This window comes from Zootoca vivipara, chromosome 6 (assembly GCF_963506605.1).
Source record: "Zootoca vivipara chromosome 6, rZooViv1.1, whole genome shotgun sequence".
Classification (NCBI taxonomy): Eukaryota; Metazoa; Chordata; class Lepidosauria; order Squamata; family Lacertidae; genus Zootoca; species Zootoca vivipara.
The window spans coordinates 92,047,097-92,067,845 of NC_083281.1; the positions used below are offsets into that span (position 1 = coordinate 92,047,097).

The following is a 20,749-nucleotide window of genomic DNA, read 5'->3' on the forward strand; positions in this document are numbered from 1 at the left end:
TTGGTTCCGGAAGTCTGTTCATAAACTGAAGCGGTCATAAACTGAAGCGAACTTTCCCATTGAAAGTAATGGAAAGTGGATCAATCCATTCCAGACGGGTCCGCGGAGTACTCAACCTGAAGCGTACTTAACCCGAAGCATAGGTGTAATTGGTTCCGGAAGTCTGTTCATAAACTGAAGCGGTCATAAACTGAAGCGAACTTTCCCATTGAAAGTAATGGAAAGTGGATCAATCCATTCCGGACGGGTCCGCGGAGTACTCAACCTGAAGCGTACTTAACCCGAAGCATAGGTGTAATTGGTTCCGGAAGTCTGTTCATAAACTGAAGCGGTCATAAACTGAAGCGAACTTTCCCATTGAAAGTAATGGAAAGTGAATTAATCCGTTCCAGATGGGTCCGCGGCGTTCGTAAACCGAAAATTCGTAAACCGAGGTGTTCATAAACCGAGGTTCCACTGTACTTCAATCGGGCTGATTGTGTATCTGCTCAAGGGCGAGAGAGATGCTGTATCAGGCAGCCTGATGAAATCCAACGCTGTGATGGTGTGAAATGTTCGATTTGTTCTGACCAGAAGCTGGAGAGAATCATTAACTGGAATGGAAATGTGGAGGTGGGGGTGAGGTGTGTGTCGCCCCCCCCCCCCAGTAAAAGTAGAATTTTGAGCCTTGAACACCCAAATGGAAAGATTGCTTTTGTGGAATGAAAATTAAGGTAGTCCAGCAAAAAATAATAAAACAGTAAGTGATGTTAATGAAACTTGGGCGGAAATAAATTTGCATTTGCAAGAAACAGGTCCACTAGCTAGATCCTCCTCCTCCTCCTCCTCCTCCTCCTCCTCCTCCTCCTCCTCCTCCTCCTCCTCCTCCTCCTCCCTCCCTCCCTCCCTCCCTCCCTCCCTCCCTCTTCCTCCTCCTCTTATTTCAATCACATTGTTTTTGTTATTATTCTGGCCCTGGTTTTTTGTTACGTTTTAATTTGTTTTATGACAAGGCACCTTGGGATCCTCTTCTGGGACTGAAAGGGGGCATATAAATTTTCTTCTGATTGGCAGTGGGAAGCCCAGTGTGATGTAGTGGTTAGAGTGCTGGGCTAGGATCTGGGAGAGACCAGGGTTCAAATCCCGCCCAGCCATGAAATTCACTGGGTGATCTTGAGCTAGTCACTCACTCTCAGCTTAGCCCCCCCTCTGGGGTGGAGCAGCAGTATGTATGCCACCCTAAGCTCCTTGGAATATAAATATGAAGGTAGAATATAAATAAAAAAATAAATAAAATGATATGGCGATGGCAAAAGCACCAATCAGAAGGCTGGACTCCTCTGGGCCTGCCATTTTCATTTGGGAAAACTAAAGCTCAATACCTCCCTGTTGACTATCATGGGAAAACTTCTTTTCCCCCTTTGACAGAAGTGGATGAAATTTGAAGGAAATATCTCTTTTCAATGTCTCCATTTCCTATAACTTTAAGATGCTCTCTTTTCCTTACTGGTGAACTTGTAGACAGACTTGTTAGGCGTCGGCAGGTAAAATGGCTGGATGGTAGGCTGGCTGGGTGGGTAGCAGAGAGTTCGTCATCACTTCTTTAGCTCAAATCTGAAGGCAGCCACAGAGTCAAGCCATGAAAACCACATTCACATGATTACGGTTTTTAATCTGTGTGGGTCATTGCAGTATCTATTCTTTATTTTCTTGCTCAAGGCAAACCGATCCCGTGACCTGGGGGCAACTGTGTACTGTGTTGGCGTGAAAGATTTCAATGAAACACAGGTAAGTTCCCAATACAGTAGTACCTCTGGTTAAGAACTTAATTCGTTCCGGAGGTCCGTTCTTAACCTGAAACTGTTCTTAACCTGAAGCACCACTTTAGCTAACGGGGCCTCCTGCTGCCACCGCGCCGTCAGAGCACGATTTCTGTTCTCATCCTGAAGCAAAGTTCTTAACCTGAGGTACTATTTCTGGGTTAGCGGAGTTTGTAACCTGAAGCGTTTGTAACCCGAGGTACCACTGTATACCAGATTTGCACAAAACAGCAGTTTTTTTTAAAAAAAAGTGTGTGTGGACTCCATCTTTTATAGGAACATTTTGTAAGAATGCCAGCAGCACTTGCACTTTGGAACTCCCTGCCTATTGAGATCAAGCAGGCGCCCTCGCTGTAATGTTTTTGGTGCCTGCTAAAAACATTATTGTTTAGACGAGCTTACAAGATGTTTAGAAAGTTAACGTGAGTTTAATCTTTTGTGAGCCTATTGCTATTTCAACTTTTTGCAGCTTTAAAATTATTGTTCATTTTTCTTGGTGATAAGTTTATTGTTTCATCTTTTTTGTAAACTGTGGTTGGGTTTCCCCACATATGCTAACCACCCTCAAATACCTGAAGGGCTGCAACATTTAAGATGGAACAAGCTTGTTTTCTGCTGCTCCAGAGGGGAGGACCCAAACTAACTGATCCTCAAATCACAAGAAAGGAGATTCCAAGTAAATATTAGGAAGAATTTTCTGACAGTAAGAGCCATTAGACAGTGGAACAGAGTCCCCCTGAAGGTGGTGGGCTCTCCTTTGTTGGAGGTTTTGAAACATTGGATGGCCAGGAAGCCTTTTAGCTGTGGATCCTTTAGCAGGGGGTTGGACTAGATGACCTTTTGGGGGGTACCTTCCAATTCTAAAAGACTATAAAACAAAAACAAAGCTTTTTATGTTTTTGAAGGGGCTGCAAATCCTGCTAAACCTGATTGCGGGACCAAAAGAAATCACAGTGCATTGGCTGTTGTTGTTGTTTAGTCGTTTAGTCGTGTCCGACTCTTTGTGACCCCATGGACCATAGCACGCCAGGCACTCCTGTCTTGCACTGCCTCCCGCAGTTTGGTCAAACTCATGTTCGTAGCTTCGAGAACACTGTCCAACCATCTCGTCCTCTGTCGTCCCCTTCTCCTAGTGCCCTCAATCTTTCCCAACATCAGGGTCTTTTCCAAGGATTCTTCTCTTCTCATGAGGTGGCCAAAGTATTGGAGCCTCAGCTTCACGATCTGTCCTTCCAGGGAGCACTCAGGTCTGTTTTCCTTAAGAATGGATAGGTTTGATCTTCTTGCAGTCCATGGGACTCTCAAGAGTCTCAGTAGCATTGGCTACTGGTACTTTAAAAGCAAACACACGAAAGCCACCGTTGCCTGTCCTCTGTAGCCACAGCCCACTGGTTGCTTGGCCAAGGCTTTGTGTTCAACTCCTCCTTATGACATTGTTTGCTGGCTGCTGACAAGTTTGACCCTTTTTGTTGCTGTTCCAGCTGGCACGGATCGCTGACAGCAAGGATCACGTCTTCCCCGTGAATGATGGCTTCGAAGCTCTCCAGGGGATCATTGACTCAGTAAGTATCACTTACCATTGTGTTCATTTTACGACTCTTGTAAAATCACCAACGTTGTTGCCAGAAACCAGGCATTTATCACTATCCTGACATCTGAGGGCCTCCTCTTCTTGGGGGGGGGGGGGTAGTAGCAGGAATGGAACTGAAGGGCTGGACCTGGGTGAGGGTGGGAATGGGCTTGGATGATGGACAGGAGATGCCAGAGGCTTGTTTACGGTTAGCAAGTACAAAGCGTGGAGAGGCTTTTGCCAAGAGGTCAAATGGTCTGTGCCTCCCCAAGGGGAAGTGGCAGATTTGCTGTTGCAGATGAAGTGCTCCAATCAGGCTGCAGGGTTACAAATGCTTCCATTTGGGGTGGGGCTAGTGGCAGGCAGCACAATCCTAAGGAAGCCGGCCCGCTGAGTGCCTCCTAGGATTGCAGCCTTAACTGTGCAAGTGGCGCAATTGAGGCAGTTTCAACCATGATTTAGATCTGTTCTTAGTCTGTGCTTGCGAAGGTGAAGCATGCATGAACGACGGAGCCAGTCAGGAAATTAAATGCAAAAGAGAACATCAGGTCGATTTGTTTGAATAAGGGAATGTGGTTTATTTCTTCTTGTTTCTGGCTGGTTGAAATTCTTACAACACTGCTAGCCTATGAAAAATGTGTGGAACATGGCTGGAACTGATCACCAGCAATGCACAATAGCAGCTCAATTGGAGAACAACATGCAACAACCAGCAACAGCATGCATATAATGACGTCTACCTGAAGCACCACCAAGATCTGGCTCACAGCTGTCCATGGAGGCACAGGTCAATTCTGTGTCTAGGGCAGCTGTTTACCAGCTCCATCTGGTACGCAGGCTGAGACCCTACCTGCCCGCGGACTGTCCTGCCAGAGTGGTGCATGCTCTAGTTATCTCTTGCTTGGACTACTGCACACTCTATGTGGGGCTACCTTTGAAGGTGACCCACAAACTACAACTAAGCCAGAATGCGGCAGCTAGACTGGTGTCTGGGAGCAGCCGCCGAGACCACATAACATTGGTCCTGAAAGACCTACATTGGCTCCCAGTACATTTCCAAGCACAATTCAAAGTGTTGGTGCTGACCTTTAAAGTCCTAAACAGCCTCGGTCCAGTATACCCGAAGGAGCCTCTCCACCCCCATCGTTCTGCCCAGACACTGAGATCCAGCGGCAAGGGCCTTCTGGCGGTTCCCTCGCTGCGAGAAGCCAAGTTACAGGGAAACAGGCAGAGGGCCTTCTCGGTAGTGGCACCCGCCCTGTGGAACGCCCTCCCACCAGATGTCAAAGAGAAAAACAACTACCAGACTTTTAGAAGACATCTGAAGGCAGCCCTGTTTAGGGAGGCTTTTAATGTTTAATAGATTATTGTATTTTAATATTCTGTTGGAAGCCACCCAGAGTGGCTGGGGAAACCCAGCCAGATGGGCGGGGTATAAATAATTATTTATTTATTTATTTATTGTTATTTCACATGGCAAACGTCATACTCATACGGATGTGCCCTAGCACCCCAAACCTGCTATGCTAGATCTGGTGCATCTCTTGAGATGTCCACTCAACAATGGCGTAGATGGCCAACTCCATTGCACATCCTAATTCCTCTCATGCAGGAATCCTGAGTTGGGGTTAGTGCAGAATGCTGCTGAGAATGGCTTCAGAATGAGTGTTTCTTGCAGCACATGCTGGAGAAGGGACCTGCACTTTCCTGGAGCCACTCCCAGAGCTGGGCTGTACAAAAACCTAAATTTGAAGCAAGCACAGCTGCCCTCTCCGGCTTGCTCCTCCGAGTGGATTTCCCAGTTCAGTTGCACAGAAGGTGCAGATAGACATGAGCCAGGGCTAAACGGGACGTATCAAGGGATTGCAAACAACTACGGTGGCATGTTTGAGCCACAAATGCACTCCATCGGAAGAGCCTGCCTTCTTGCAAGGCAAGCATTGCAAATTCTGTTTCTAAGCAGATAAGGTAACGAACATCCCAGGCTACAGCAAGGAAAAGCAAGGAAATCAAACCCTTTAGCAAATTTCTTCAAACTTCCTCAAAGACCTTTTGGCTCGTTTTTACAACATCCCTTCCCAACATGGTTTTAACACTTAAAACAAAAACAAAAAAACTGCCTATCCGTCAGTCTATACAGATGGATGACCACATGTCAGGGATTCTTGAGCTGTGATTTCTGCATCACAGGGGGTTGGACTTGATGACCCTTGGTCTCCCTTCGAACTCTACAATTCTACATTTCTCTACATCAATATGTTTATCTGGTACATGCAAGGCAAATTGGATCTTGGCCCTCCTCCTCTCTTTCCTAACATTTGTTTCCAAATTGGACGGGATGCACCAAATGATGTTGGATCATCAGGTATTGTGAGATTGTAAGAGAGATTTCGTTCCTTTTCGTTTCATTCCTTTTGCAGCTGTTCTTAATGGGTTCCAGAAGCAGTTTCCTGTGTGTGTGTGTGTGTGTGTGTGCACGCACGCGCATGTGAAAAATCTGGGCAGAGCTGATTATCCAAGTGCTTGCTGGGCTCCTCCCAACCTTACTAGCAGCAGTCAGGTTACCCAAGGGTCGCTCTGAAATGATAAAATCTCATAATGGAGGGATCATGTATGCGTGGTGAAGGCATGGCAAGGAATAGCATTCTGTGCGTTGAGGAAAAGCTGTACGTTTCCCCATAAATTGGTTGATTGTATCTTTCTTGCTGGTCAGAATCTCAGCACAAGGGACCCGTGGGTGGAGAAGCACAGGAAATAACAGGCAGAGCAGCAGCAGAAGCAGAAAATTGTGGTCCTGGGAGTGGGGGATGGGGGCCAAAAACAGCCCAATGAAAGAGAGGGGAGGGTCTAGTAGGGGCTTCATAGGAGCTGCTCCCCGGAAAGAGCTGCTTTCAATGCAGAAAGTAGAAGGAGGGAGACATTCATATGGAGCGTAGTGGAGTGAAATTGTTAGGGTGTTGGACTGTGACCTGTGACATGACGCACACTGGGTATGACCTTGAGCCAGTCACTGCCTCTCGGCCTAACCCACCTCCTAGGGTTGTTGTGAAGATAAAATGGGGAGGAGAAGTATGTACAATGGTACCTCTACTTATGAATGACTCGACTTACGAATTTTTCTACTTACAAATGGAGCTCCGTCCGCCATCTTGGATGCGGTTTAGATAGGATTTTTTTCTACTTACGAATTTTTAGATAGGGTTGCTTCGACTTATGAATTTTTTCTCCCAATGCAATCCCTATGTGATTCGACTTACAAATTTTTTCGGCTTACGGATGTGCGTTCGGAACGCATTAAATTCGTAAGTAGAGGTACCACTGTACGCCGCCTAATAAATAAACATAATGAATAAAATAAAGTGAAATAAATCCCTCTGGCACCCTTGCTAGATTATATTTATTTATTTTATTGTTATATTGCATTTCTATTCCACCGTTTTCTCCAGTGAGCTCAAGGTGGGGTTCATTGTGTCCCCCCCCTCCAATCTCATTTAATCCCCACAACAATCCTGCAAGATCGCTTAGGCTGAGAGCTGCATTGACTGGCCTAAGGGAACCCAGTGAGCTTCATGGCTGAGTGGGGATTTGAACCCTGATCTCCCACATCCTAGTCCAACACTCTGACCGCTTCACCACACTGGCTGATCACTATACCTTGCATTGAGGGCCAAGCTGGCACCGAGCGCAACCCCAAGAGAGCCGGCGTGGGGCAGTGGTTAGAATCCTGAGCTAGGGCCTGGAAGACCAGGGTTCAAAATCCCCACTCTGCCGTGAAGCTCACTGGGTGACCTTGGGCCAGTCACTCACCTCGCTGTGTTGGTTTGGACCTAACCTACCTCACAGGGTTGTTGCGGGGATTAAAGGAGGAGAGGAAGAGTAGAACCATGAATGCCACCTTTAAGCTCTTTGCAGGAAAAGGCGGGATAGGAATGCAATTAATAAGCAAACACCCAGCAGATCCCTGCAGTCTGTGAGAGAGTTTCTCCTGCAAGTTGGAAAGATCTCAGAAGCCTGCTCCGTAGTAACTCAGAGGAGCAGGGCCTTTAGTATGGCTGCCCCTATTCTGTCCCTGTCCAGATTCGACAGGCGCCCACCACCCACACTTTCCAGAAATGGCTGAAGACTTTTTTTTGCTTCCATAAGCTTTCCCAGCTGGATAAATGGGTCTTTCCCATGTCTGCCTACTTTTCTGGGTTTTAGTCCTGTTTTAAATGTTTTTTGTTGTTTTCCGTGTTTCTGTTTTAAATTATCTGATGTGTAAATCACCTTAATGGAGTGATAACTAATAAATTAACTGTAATAATCATCACCATCACCATGGAAACTCAAGACCACTGGGGACAAACCATCATTTTTAATGCCAAAATCTGCAGCTGAGCCATAGACCAGCTGTGCCCAACCGTGGATTTTGTAGAGGGTTTTCTTCCTCTTCCTTATAGACCACTGCGGCCATCTTTGTTTCTCATGTCAGCTTGATGAACAGGGCCGGCTCTAGGTAGAGCCCCAGTGGCGCGGTGTGCCAGGGCGCCGGGCCGGTAGGCCGGGCGCTGCGCGGAAACCATGCTGCGCCCTGCGAGGTCAGGGGCGCTGGAGCGATCTCCGCCCCTCAGCGCCAGGGCGCCCGACCTGCTCGAGACTGCCCTGTTGAAGAATAACTTTTAAGGATGTTTTAAGCATTGCTTCCCGTACTGCATGTTTCTTATTCCTTTTGCTTCACTCTTGCCTCTCACCAAAGACGTTTTGTGGGTTTTGGGTACTGATACAAAACAGAATGGAAAACATCCATGGTGGTTTGGAAGGTGATGGATAAATTAACTGTAAGAACGAATAAATGGAACTCTGCCTTTGTTTTGGAGACTGAATGGCAAGGAGGAGCTTGGAGGAGGGTTGCTTTGTTGTGAACTGGCACCCTGCTCTTGCTTCTCTCATGGCTGATCTGCACATTCTTACAAAATAATTTCATGCACGGGACATAAGTGTCCCGTGGACCCCTCACAAAAGGAATCAGGCCTGCCAAGGGCTGCCCTCCTGAAACACCCTCCCACTCCCCACGGCAGAGGGGAGCGCAGGGAGACGGGTTTTATGAGGCTTTTGTCTTGCTTCGCTCTGAGGCAATTTTCTTTGCGGCTTTCAAGAGGGAATTTTTGCAGATCAGGACATGAGTTCAGGAAAAGGCCTCAGTCATGGGCTTGTCAGACCACTTGGAAATTCTTGATTCGTTCTTTAAACAGTGAAGCACCAAAAGGGATGTTTGTATTCCTTAATTCAGGCTTCCTCAACCTTGACCCTCCAGATGTTTTTGGCCTACAACTCCCATGATCCCTAGCTAGCAGGACCCAGTGGTCAGGGATGATGGGAATTGTAGTCTCAAAACAGCTGGAGGGTCGAAGTTGATTGTAAGAAAAAGAAAAACGTCAAAGTGGTTTACGAAAAGATAAAACAGTAAAATCAAGAAAAATATTGGAATCCTAACGTTGAAACAGATTAAAATCACCTCAACTTTCTAAGCATCTGTCTAAGCAAGAATGCTTGTACAGTGGTGCCTCGCTAGACGAATGCCCTGTAAGACAAATTTTTCACTTAACAAAGAGATTTTTCGAGCGGAGGTTGCCTCGCTAGACGAATTCGCTTTGCGAAAAATTCGTCTAGCGAATCGCGGCTTCCCATAGGAATGCATTGAAATTCAATTAATGCGTTCCTATGGCCAAAATAAATAAATAAATAAAAATTCAATGCATTCCGATGGGATTCGCTAGATGAATTTTTCGCAAAATGAATTGACTCACAGAACGAATTAAATTCGCCTAGCGAGGCACCACTGTAGAATGATTTTAGCAGGCACCAACAAGAGTAAAGAGAAGGCCCCTGCTTAATCTCAATAGGCAGGGAGTTCCAAAGTGTCGGTGCTGCCACACTAAGCAATCGAGAGGGAGGGTGCGAGCTGCTGCTGGTCGCTTGCTGTTAATGCCATCAGCTTTAGAGCCACTTTTGTATATTGCTAATTGGTAAGCTTTCTACCCAGTGGTTTTAAAAAAATATTTTGCTGTGCACAGCCTGATCTCCAAGCCCCGGGAGAGATCTGAGGGGTCTCTGTGAGCAGCTCAGGTTTCGTTTCCTCAGAGTTGAAGGTGACTGGAGATTGTGGTGTCTTTTTTTTAGATATATGGGTTTATTTATACATATATACAGACTGAGCTGAAGATGGAAGGGGTTCCCACGCTCACACCCCAACTTATTTTGGGTTTCCAGTCACCCACCCACCTGCCCCACAAAGCCATCGCTTTGGAGAGACCAGGGTCCACATCTCCACTCAGCTGTGCTCACTGGGGGACCTTCGGGGGCCAGTGGCTGCCTCTCAGCCTAACCTACCACGCAAGGTTGTTGTGGGGATTAAATGCGGAGGGAGAGAACCATGTACACCGCATTGAGCTCCTTGGAGAGAAAGGTGGGTTAGAAATGCATTAAATAAAGAAATAAATAGTGGTAATAAATAACAAATAAATAATTTTAAAAATGAATAAATAAATAGTAGGACTCCATGCCACGGAGAGTAACTGCTGGCATGGCATGAGGCCCACCAGACCAAATGCAGGATACCAACCGTTTGGCCTACCAGATATTGGCCAACCTCAGACAGTCAAAAGAGCATAAGAGTTTCATCAAGCCTCCAACATGGCCGGTGGGTTGCAGTTTGGTTGGCGGGCCGCTGTTATTTCCACAGCTCTGTTTACAGTTCCTCCTGCTGCAAAACAATGTTTGGAAATAAGTTTTTTTTCCTACCCCCTTCCCCCCCCCCCCGAGGTTTTCAGCTTGGATAAAGCTTAGTGATGCTCAGGCTATGTAAATAAAATTAAATGCTCGCTGCGTGTAATCATCAACAGATTTCACGGGGCCGTGACTCACCCCAAGGATATACAGTGAGTACACAGAGACAAAGTGAAGATTGCGAAGGAAGCTGCCATTTTCTAAACTTCCGCATCCATTCTAAACAAAAGCTCTGCATCCATTTTCATCTTTATTCAACTGTCTGGTTCTGCTTCAGAGACTTGGGGGAAATGGCTTAATGTCATTAAAACAGCAAAACATTAAATCAGATCAGTATATCAGAATCATTGATATGCACTAGGGGTATTCATTTATTGCATCTATATGTCACATGACATACATGGTTCTCCCCAGGGCTTTTTTTCAGCCAGAACTCAGTTCTGGCCCCTCTCAGGTGGGTACCATTGCCATTCTAAGAGATTGAGGGATGGAGGTGTTTCTGGTGAGTTCCAGCACCCCTTTTTCTAGAAAAAATAGCATTGGTTTGCCCCCACCTTCTGTAATCCACATAACAACCCGGCAAGGTAGGCAAGGCAGTGTCTGGCCTCCAGCAGATTTGAACCCTGGTTTCTCTCAGGTCCTGGTAGTCCAACCCTCTAACCACTATCATGGCCCCCAATATCCGCTTCGTGTCTGTGCTTTAAAAAAAAATCCAATCTGTTTCTGAGTTGCTCTTTGCTCCCTCTGCCTCAGTCTGTGATTTGGGTTCTGAGCAAAATGAAGCTCACTTTCACTCTAATGGGGAATTTTAAATTGGCTATACCCCCCCCCAAACACCCATTTTGGCAGAGGTGAATGAAATTGGCAGGCACTTGATCCTCCTCGGAGTGGATTAAGCCTGACAAATTGCAGGTCCGGGGGCTTTTGTGGGAGAGGGTTTCCATTCCCCTCCTAATCCCTATTATGACAATATTCTCATTACAGACCAAGCAAAGCTCCAAAATCTCCACCAGTTTCATTTTTAGATGGGTGGAAGCAGGGTTTTCCCTCTTATTCTTTACCATCTTAAAATAACCAAGAGAGGAGTGAATGTGGTATATCATTTTTTTCATTTATTAAAAAGATTGGCATTCATGCCAGCTGCCTTTGTTTCCCAAGGCTTGTTTGCCTTGGGAGCGGATGCTCAATCCTAGGTGCTTTCATGCCAAGTCTGGTTATGACATCTTAAGCGATGTCTTAACGGCTGAGCAAACCAACAACTTCCGTCAATTCTGAAAATGTAGAATTTCGATGTTTAAAAAACTGGCTTTTCTTCTTAGTAGAGCTTGAATTTGGGGTTATAAAATGGGAGATCTGGACAATTTGCCTCCAAACTGAAAGCATGCTCTGAATTTTGAAATCTAAAATGGAAACACCTATAAAACCATATGCAGTGTCCAGGCTATCTGAAAGATTGTATTCCCTCATTCAGACCGGCCTGGGTTTTCAGATCTGCAGGGGAGGCCCCTTCTTTCGGTCCTGCCACCCACCCTCTCAGGCACACTTGGTAGGGACAGGGCCTTCTGGGTGGCTGCTCCCGGACTCTGGAACTCCCTCCCTGGAGAAGCCAGACTGGCTCCCTGCTGGCTCTCCTTCTGCCAGCAGGGGAAGCCCTTCCTGTTCCAACAGGCATTGGGAAACTGACTGTTTTTGAGGAAAGACTGTTGTTACCTGTGTTTTTAATGGATCATGTTAATATTATTTTAATTTCTATCAGTGTTTAATTACATTTTAATGATTGCCCTTTCTATGTTTTTAGCTTTATCTATTTTATCTGTGTAAGCCACCTTGAGTCCCAGACTGGGGGAAAGTCAGCATATAAATAAATATGATAAGCTTTTATGCTTACATACAAAAGTATGAATTTTGGATATTGTGTTCCAGATAAATGGTCTCTTCCCCCCCCCTTTCAGTTTTACACTCTTTTATCACTAGTCTAATTTCTGTAAATGCTTCCTTATTCTCTCCCTCCCTCCCTCCCTCTTTCTCTCTCTCTCTCTTATCTCTGGCAGTTCCTGCTTACCTCTAGACACTTCCTCTGCTCTCCTCTTCCAAGCTTCACCTTTATTCTTGAGGTGTCAGTTGGTTAGAAGAATCTGCTTCTCTTCGGTTCCTGAATCCCTGGTATTTGTATGAGCCCCGAAACCTCTTTTCAACAGTCTATGCAGACTTCTAAAGAGCCCATGGTTCCTTCTGCATCTCTTTTGAAGGCCGGTGTGAAATGAGCATGCTAGAAATGGACAATTTCCCCATGCTGAAATATCTCTGGTTTTTTAACGCAGAATTTATTTGAGCTTCTCCCCCACCCTGCCAAAAATCAAGGGGGCCTAGATAACTTTCCCCAGCCAAAACAGGGACCCCACTCTGGTCCTTGCCATCCCACCCCTGCCAGCTTTCCCCAGGCACACTCCGTCAATTTGGGCTTCTCCAGTTTCTAATTTTTCCAGTCTTCCATTAAGTTTACCACATATCAGTGAAAGTTTGCATTTTTATATATATATATATAAAAAAAGCCTCATGGGAAATGGTTAGCATTTTGATGCAGATTGCTTCCAATATGCACATTTTTGCACGTGATTTTCCTTCTTATACTACATTTGTGTGAGTTATGGCCACATATATGCATCCGTAAGGGACCCAGGTGGCGCTGTGGGTTAAACCACAGAGTCTAGGGCTTGCTGATCAGAAGGTCGGCAGTTCGAATCCCTGCAACGGGGTGAGCTCCTGTTGCTCGGTCCCAGCTCCTGCCCAACTAGCAGTTCGAAAGCACGTCAAAGTGCAAGTAGATAAATCGGGACCGCTCCGGCGGGAAGGTAAACGGCGTTTCCGTGCGCTGCTCTGGTTCGCCAGAAGCGGCTTTGTCATGCTGGCCACATGACCCGGAAGCTGTCTGCGGACAAACGCTGGCTCCCTCGGCCTATAGAGCGAGATGAGCGCCGCAACCCCAGAGTCGGACACGACTGGACCTGATGGTCAGGGGCCCCTTTACCTTTACCTATATGCATCCGTAGGCAAAAATTTTCCCTAATATACGTACACATTCGGGGGTTTGAGAGTTGCTGTGCGGGCGTCGGAGAAGTTTTTTAAAAAATAGCTGTGTTTTAGTTTGGTATTGTTAAACTAGGACACTTGTTCCAACAGGAGGCAGTGATGGGCACAACCTGAATGGCTTTAAAAGAGGATTGGACAAGTTCATAGAAGAGAGGGCTATCGATGGCTCCTAGCTAGGATGGCTCTGCTCTGCCTCCCCAGTTGGAGACAGCAGTGCTTCTGAATAGCAGTTGCTAGGAACCACACGAGGGGAGAGGGCTCTTGTGCTTGAATCCTACCTGTGGGTTTCCCAGAGGCATCATTTTGGCCACTGTGAGAACAGGAGGCTGGACTAGATGGGCCACTGTTGACTATATGTAATAAAACATTTCTAGGGGTGCTGTTTCCTTAGCCCCAGTATCATTTTATTGTGTTACCAGAGCAGCGTTCCTAAACCGGGTGCTCTCCAGATGTTCTGGAATAAATGGGATTTGTAGTCCAAGCATCTGAAGGGCACCAGGTCGGGGAAAGCTATAAAAGGGCAACACAAAATGACCTGTATCTGAAGGTTACTGAGATGTTGCTGCAATTTTATTTATTTCTTTTTTTCTCCTATGCCTTCTAGATTTTGAAGAAATCATGCATTGAAATCTTGGCTGCGGAACCTTCTAGTATATGTGCAGGAGGTGAGTTTAAAGCTGATTCTTCCAGCATTCGTTGCTACACATAACTGTGTTTCTTTCTCGTCGTTCCCTGAGGGAAGGCAGATGCCGGAGTCGCCCATCTTTTGGCTCTCCTTGGGAAATTTTCCAGACAGAGCTTGGCTGGGAATGCTAGAAAATTCCATTTGTTTTATGTCTGCTGCTATGGAGTGATCTTGATGGGATTTGTATTAGGAATGTATTTCAATCTTTTCGTTTAGGCCAGAAGGGCTGTGAAATCTCAGCTATTGTCTGTAAGGTTTAAGAATAGCTGTTTGTCAGCTGTCTTTCTCATGCAAGAGTCTTAGCCCACGTTTGGCAAGATAAAGGGCTTTGTGGTGTTTTGCAGAGAATCTCCTGGACAGGCACATGAGGAAAGGATAGTTTAGATGCGCAACTTGGCAAAGCCTAGGAGATGAAGCGTTTCATCAGGGATGCGATCTTGCCACAGAAAACTGATTTTTAGCAGGAGATTTTCTGTGTGAGTATTGGCAGGGCAAATCGCCTTGTTGTGACTTTTCCCTTTGAGAACGTAGGCAAGCGAAGAGGCCCAAGGATGTTACTCCTTTAAAATCTTTGTCAGTTTGGGTGTTTGTTTGTGTGATTACCTTTTATGTGATCTCCTTTGTGAGATCTGCCTGAAAGGTGCTATGCAGTACAATTGCAACTTACACGAAGGTTACGTTCTGGCGATGGTGCAAAAATAAATATAGCCAAACAAACCTCATTGGAACTGGCCCAGCACAATTATTCTTGCCTTCTGGAGCTGGCATGCCGAATGGGCCTTGCCTTGCTCTTGAACTGGCACTGGTATGCTCTCGTGAGAACTTGTGGCACAGTCCAAGTTCCCAGAGCTCATGTGAGAGCATCCCAGAGCCTGGGAGAGCTTCAAAGCTGTTTCCGTGCTGGGAAAACCCAGCACAAAAGGAGCTTTGCTGTTCTCCACTTTTTAAAAAAATAAAATAAAATTATTTATTGAAGGATAAAAAGTACCTTTAACCTTAAGTACTTTTAAACTTTTTGTGCAGTTTCAACCAGCTGGCTTTCATCTGCGGTAGTTGAAATTGTTCAAGTTCATTGTGCATAATATGTGATTGTACTGTAAATACTTCAAATAAATAAGCAAATCATGCATCTGCCCAAGGGGTTGCTCCCCAGCAAGGGAGTTCCTCCACAGCTGGGGTGTGCCACTGCAGAGAAGGCCCTGCTCCAGGTCTCTACACAGTGAGCTACACCCAGAGCCCAGAGCCACTGTTAGTGTCAGTTGGCTGATCGCTTCTGGGAGCATTTGGAACCTCCTCGTTCAGCCAAGGATTCTGGAGGTAGTTGCTTGGATTCAAGGTGCTTCCGCCAGTGATTGCTTTGAGGTGATTGGCTGGCACTGATCACCTGATGCACGGACCCTGACTAAAAGGGTCCTGCTTTAAGGCCTTGCAGCTTTCCTCCTCCTCTACCCAGAGCCGTCTTTCCCATTGCTGTAAGTGGCTCGTTGTGCCAAGGTGCTGGCCTCTCAGGGGCACCCTAGCGAGTGGGGGAGCTGCACAGCTTTGCCTGCAGCCTCCCTTTCCCTGCACGCCCGCCAGCTGCGCCCCGCCAACTATATGGCTGGCAAACATGCAGCTTCCTTCCCAAGCCTCTGCAGGAGGAGAGCGATCCCCGCAGAGGCTTAGGAAGGAAGCTGTGCGCAGCTTCCCTCCCAAGCCTCTGCATCTGCTACAGACGGCCCAGCTCCCAGTCGTTGTCCTCCTCGTGCTTCCTGGCGAAAGGCAGCGTGCAGCCTCCCCGGGCGCCTCGACGTCGGAAAGCATGGCCACCAGCACGTTTTCCTGCTTGATCGCTGCCGCCACGCTGGGGATCGGGGCGGTGGGGGAGGCAGAGGACATTTTCCACTGTCCCCTCCCTTGTTTTGGAGTTTCCGGGGGCGCCACCAGAGGGATAATAATAATAATAATTTATTATTTATACCCCGCCCATCTGGCTGGGTTTCCCAAGCCACTCTGGGCGGCTTCGAACAGAAAAATAAAATACAATAATGGATTAAACATTAAAAGCCTCCCTAAACAGGGCTGCCTTCAGATGTCTTCTAAAAGTCTGGTAGTTGTCTTTCTCTTTGACATCTGATGGGAGGGCATTCCACAGGGCAGGCGCCACCACCGAGAAGGCCCTCTGCCTAGTTCCCTGCAACTTGGCTTCTCGCAACGAGAGAACCGCCAGAAGGCCCTCAGTGCTGGACCTCAGTGTCCGGGCAAAACAATGGGGGTGGAGATGCTCCTTCAGGTATACTGGACCGAGGGATCTTTACACCACAGTGCCGGATATGCTGAAGATGGCCCTGCGGCTCTACCCCAAGCAGCACCCACCACCTTCTGAGAAACTTGTACAGACAGACATAGCCAATGGCAAGGATTTTTTTTTTCCTCTCCCAAGGCTGGTGCTTACCTTCCACCTTTCTGCTGTGTTGCCTCTTCCCCCGATGAGCTCACCAGCCTGCAGGGGTGGATTGGCCTGGCCTGGTGTGCAGCTGATCCTTTTGGGATGAAAGAAATTGTGGCTTGGAGCACAGCCCAGATTCCTGAGTTGACTTGTGTGCTTTGCAAGCCCCCCTGGAGGCGTGCGCTGGGAGAGGCAGTGAGTGGGCGGCATCCACGCTAAGAGCCAGCGAAACAGTTGATTCAGCAGAAACCAGGGTCGCTTTTCCTGCAGAGGAGCTTGAAGCGATAACAGTTCGCTCTCCCCGCCGCCTGTTTGTTTTAGTTTACAAGCACCCTTGCACATACTAACGGCCATGACTGTTCCTTGAATGTGTCTTAGGCTTTTTCCTTTTAATATAAACCGGCACCTTCCAGATGTGGTTGGACCCCAGCTCCCATCAGCTTGCCTGGGCAGTGATATGGGGCGATGGCAGTTGTAGCTTAGCAACACCTGATAGCAGTGGCACAATGGTATCAGTGCGTCTGGCTGTTAACCAGAAGGCCGGTGGTTTGAGCCCAGCCAGGGACAGCCGTGGGCAAGATTCCTGCATTGCAGGGGGTTGGACTAGATGGCCCTTGGGGTCCCTTCCAACTCTGCAATTCTATGAAAGTTTGGCACCTGGTCCTAGAAGGCTGTGTAGTGTTCCTGTTGGAGTTGCCACTGATCCTGTCCTGTGTGGGATTTGCCCAACTTTTGAGTCTGCCTGTCCTTTGCAAACTCTCCCCAAGAACCCTTTTACAGGGTCAGTTTCTTTTGGAAGACGGAGGCCTGGAGATGTATGGTGGATGCTTTTTCTTTTTCTCCTTAGTAATACTGTATATTCCTGCGTATAAGACTACTTTTTAACCCAGGAAAATCTTCTCAAAAGTCGGGGGTCGTCTTATACGCCGGGTCATATTTCTTATACAGCGAGTATATCCCAAACTCTATAATTTAACTGGAAAAGTTAGGGGTCGTCTTATACGCCCAGTCGTCTTATATGCCGGAATATACTGTATATTAGATGTTGGTTTGGGGGGGGGTTCCAAGTATTTTTAGTTCTATAAGGTTGATTTGAATCTTCTTTCACTTGAGTTGTGATGGAAAGTATATTTTGTATTGCTGCATTTTATATTAAAAAAAAAATTCTAAAAAAAGTTTTTCAAAAAAAGAGAAAAAATGTGGTGCCTTTATTAGATGTGGGGAGAAGAACCAGCAATTCCCTGTCTTTCCAGAGTCGTTCCAAGTGGTCGTGACGGGAAACGGCTTTCGCCACGCTCGCAATGTCGACCGCGTCCTCTGCAGCTTCAGGATCAACGAGACGGTCACGCTCAGTGAGTAGCTCGCTCTCCTCTCTGTCGGCGTGCTCAGTTGGCTAATGTTTCTGGGCTTGGCTCGCTGCCCACCTCCGTGATGTTTGCCCCTTCGCTTTGGGAAACCCTTGCAGAAAGCAGGAGAGCTCCTGGTCAAGAGCATAGCAGATGTTGTCCATCTCCGGGAGAGGCAGGGATGGTGTTAGCGGTGACACCCCTGGAGAGCTGTGGGATTCCCTAGGGGGCAGCAGGGGGGCATTTGAGGTGTAAATGAGTCTCAGGTATCTGGCCCCCTGAGGCAGAGATGTAGATGCTACCCTGCTTTCCATCTCCCAAGTAATTTTGGCATCCGAGGCAGGAAACCCCACAAGCACCTCTCCTTTTCCATGGCAACAATAAATTAAATAGCTAACAGTCTGGAGCCCCTCCACAGCACTCAAAATCAGCCTCCTGGGTTGGCCTGCCTCACTTGCTGCCTTCTAGGGAAAAGGCTCTGAGCTGTTAGGCTGGGGTTTTATACTGGATTCATTCGTGTCATGTTTTATCACGCGAGTTGCTTTGAGTTGCTGTGGGTTAAACCACAGAGCCTAGGGCTTGCTGATCAGAAGGTCGTCGGCCGTGAAGCTCACTGGGTGACCTTGGGCCAGTCATTCACCTCGCCGTGTTGGTTTGGACCTAACCTACCTCACAGGGTTGTTGCGGGGATTAAAGGAGGAGGAAGAGTAGAACCATGAATGCCACCTTTAAGCTCTTTACAGGAAAAGGCGGGATATGAATGCAATTAATAAGCAAATGAGGGACCCAAGTGGCGCTGTGGGTTAAACCACAGAGTCTAGGGCTTGCTGATCAGAAGGTCGGCAGTTCGAATCCCTGCAACGGGGTGAGCTCCTGTTGCTTGGTCCCAGCTCCTGCCCACCTAGCAGTTCGAAAGCACATCAAAGTGCAAGTAGATAAATAGGTACCGCTACAGCGGGAAGGTAAATGGCGTTTCCGCGTGCTGCTCTGGTTCGCCAGAAGCAGCTTTGTCATGCTGGCCACATGACCTGGAAGCTATACGCCGGCTCCCTCGGCCAATAACGCGAGATGAGCGCTGCAACCTGAGAGTCGGTCACGACTGGACCTAATGGTCAGGGGTCCCTTTACCTTTAAGCTCTCGGGGTAACCAGAGACTGATCTTATGCATTTCGAAGAAACTTCAGATTCCCCATGTTATGTAGAAGCTTTTTCTGGCAAGTAAATGAGAAAGTTCTGGTTTTGGGGTCGGACTCAGAACAGCCAGGTCAGGAGATCACATGCCTTGAATATAAAATATAATATTGTGAATTTACAACAAAAGGAATCTAGGTCTAAATCCGTGGTTCCCAAATTGGGCAGTCTTGTCCCCTGGGAAGGGGTGGGAGTTCCCTGGATGGCGCTAAGAAGCGAGTGGGGGCAGGAGGGGGAACTGGAGGTGTAAAGGACTATTAGAGACTTTGAACTGGATCAAGTTCACCAGTTCTGTTGAACTTAATCGTTTTCAGTGCATTTTGAATAGATATGCAATTAATTGTTGGTGTTTTGAATTCTTGGTGGGGGGGTTATTATCTTCCTTAGTGAGTCATGCAGACTGCTATTCTGAATACAGTGATGCTTTTTATAGGGTAGGGGGCAGTGGGGATGAATTTATGGAACTGGGGGGTAGGGTGAAAATAGTTTGGGAACCACTGAGCTAAATCTAGAGCCACATATTTTTACAGTAGGGAAAGGCAGCGTAAACTCCTTAGATTCCTTCCAGAAAAATGTCCGTGTCTGCTTTGTGAAGATGTTGGATGGAGTCCTTTCCCTAGTGTAAATTAGTACAGTTCGACACAGAGCTGCCTTCAAGTCTTAAACTTGGAACTCCCTCTCCATTCCTGCATTCTTGAAGCAGTGATGAAACTCTTGGCTGCTTTAAAAGCTGAGCTGAATCAATTAGGACCTGATGGGAGCCGTATGTAGGTCACACCATGCTGCTCTTGGTGCTTCGTTTGGTGAAGCTTCTCGTGGAGCCAGAGGCAGATCAGGCAAAGCCAGCAAGCCATTCCTGCTTCAGTTAGACCAGTGGGAGAGCGATGGGGAGGTTTTCTAAAAGCCACAGCGTTCGTCCACATAGGGAATCCAGAGCAAAGGAAGTCATCGTTACCACTCAATTCTGCCTTGGTCAGACCCTGCCTGGAGTCTTCAGCCCAGTTCAAGAAGGAAATTGACCACCTGGAAGATAATAATAATAATAATTTATTATTTATACCCCGCCCATCTGGCCGGGTCTCCCCAGCCACTCTGGGCGGTTTCCAACAGAAGAATAAAACACAATAATCTGTTAAACATTAAAAGCCTCCCTGAACAGGGCTGCCTTCAGATGTCTTCTAAAAGTCTGGTATTTGTTTTCCCTTTTGACATCTGTTGGGAGGGCGTTCCACAGAGTAGGCGCCACCACCGAGAAGGCCCTCTGCCTAGTTCCCTGCAACTTGGCTTCTCGCAACGAGGGAACCGCCAGAAGGCCCTCGGTGCTGGACCTCAGTGTCCGGGCAGAATGATGGAGGTGGAGACGCTCCTTCAGGTATACTGGACCGAGATGCTCAGAGGAGGGGTGACCAAGATGAAACAGGGTCGTTATGAGGAAAGGTTGAGGGAGTTGGGTGCAGAAGAGAAGACCGGGGGTCACATGATAGCGTTCTTCAAATACCTGAAGGGCTGTCCCATGGAAGATGGAGCAAAGCTTGTTTTCTGTCGCTCCAGAGGGGAGGACCCCAACCAGTGGAGTCAAAAGACAAGAAAGCAGATTCCGACGCAACATGAGGGAGAACTTTCTGGTGGTATGAGCTGTTCAGCAGCAGAGCAGACTATGTCGGAAGGTGGTGGGCTCACCTTCACGGGAGGTTTTTAAAGACGGATTGAGTGGCCGCCTGTCAGGGATTTTTGAGCTGTGATTTCTTCACTGCAGGCATTGGACTAGAAGGTGCCTGGTGTCCCTTCTGACTCCCAACCAACTATGTGATTCTATGAAGTTCTTGGTAAGGGAGAGAGCCTGCTTTGTAACATTTACAAATCCAGGTGTGTGTG

At 47.3% G+C, this 20,749-nt stretch overlaps 1 protein-coding gene across 1 annotated transcript in view; it reads left to right on the top strand.

The window, feature by feature from the left end:
• Positions 1-20,749, top strand: part of ANTXR1 (ANTXR cell adhesion molecule 1) — a 131,715-nt gene that overhangs the window by 28,511 nt on the left and 82,455 nt on the right. The window contains exons 7-10 of the mRNA XM_035118587.2: positions 1,699-1,767; positions 3,281-3,361; positions 13,829-13,889; positions 17,591-17,689. Coding sequence (XP_034974478.2) covers positions 1,699-1,767; positions 3,281-3,361; positions 13,829-13,889; positions 17,591-17,689 — 310 coding nt within the window. The remainder of the gene's footprint in view (positions 1-1,698; positions 1,768-3,280; positions 3,362-13,828; positions 13,890-17,590; positions 17,690-20,749) is intronic.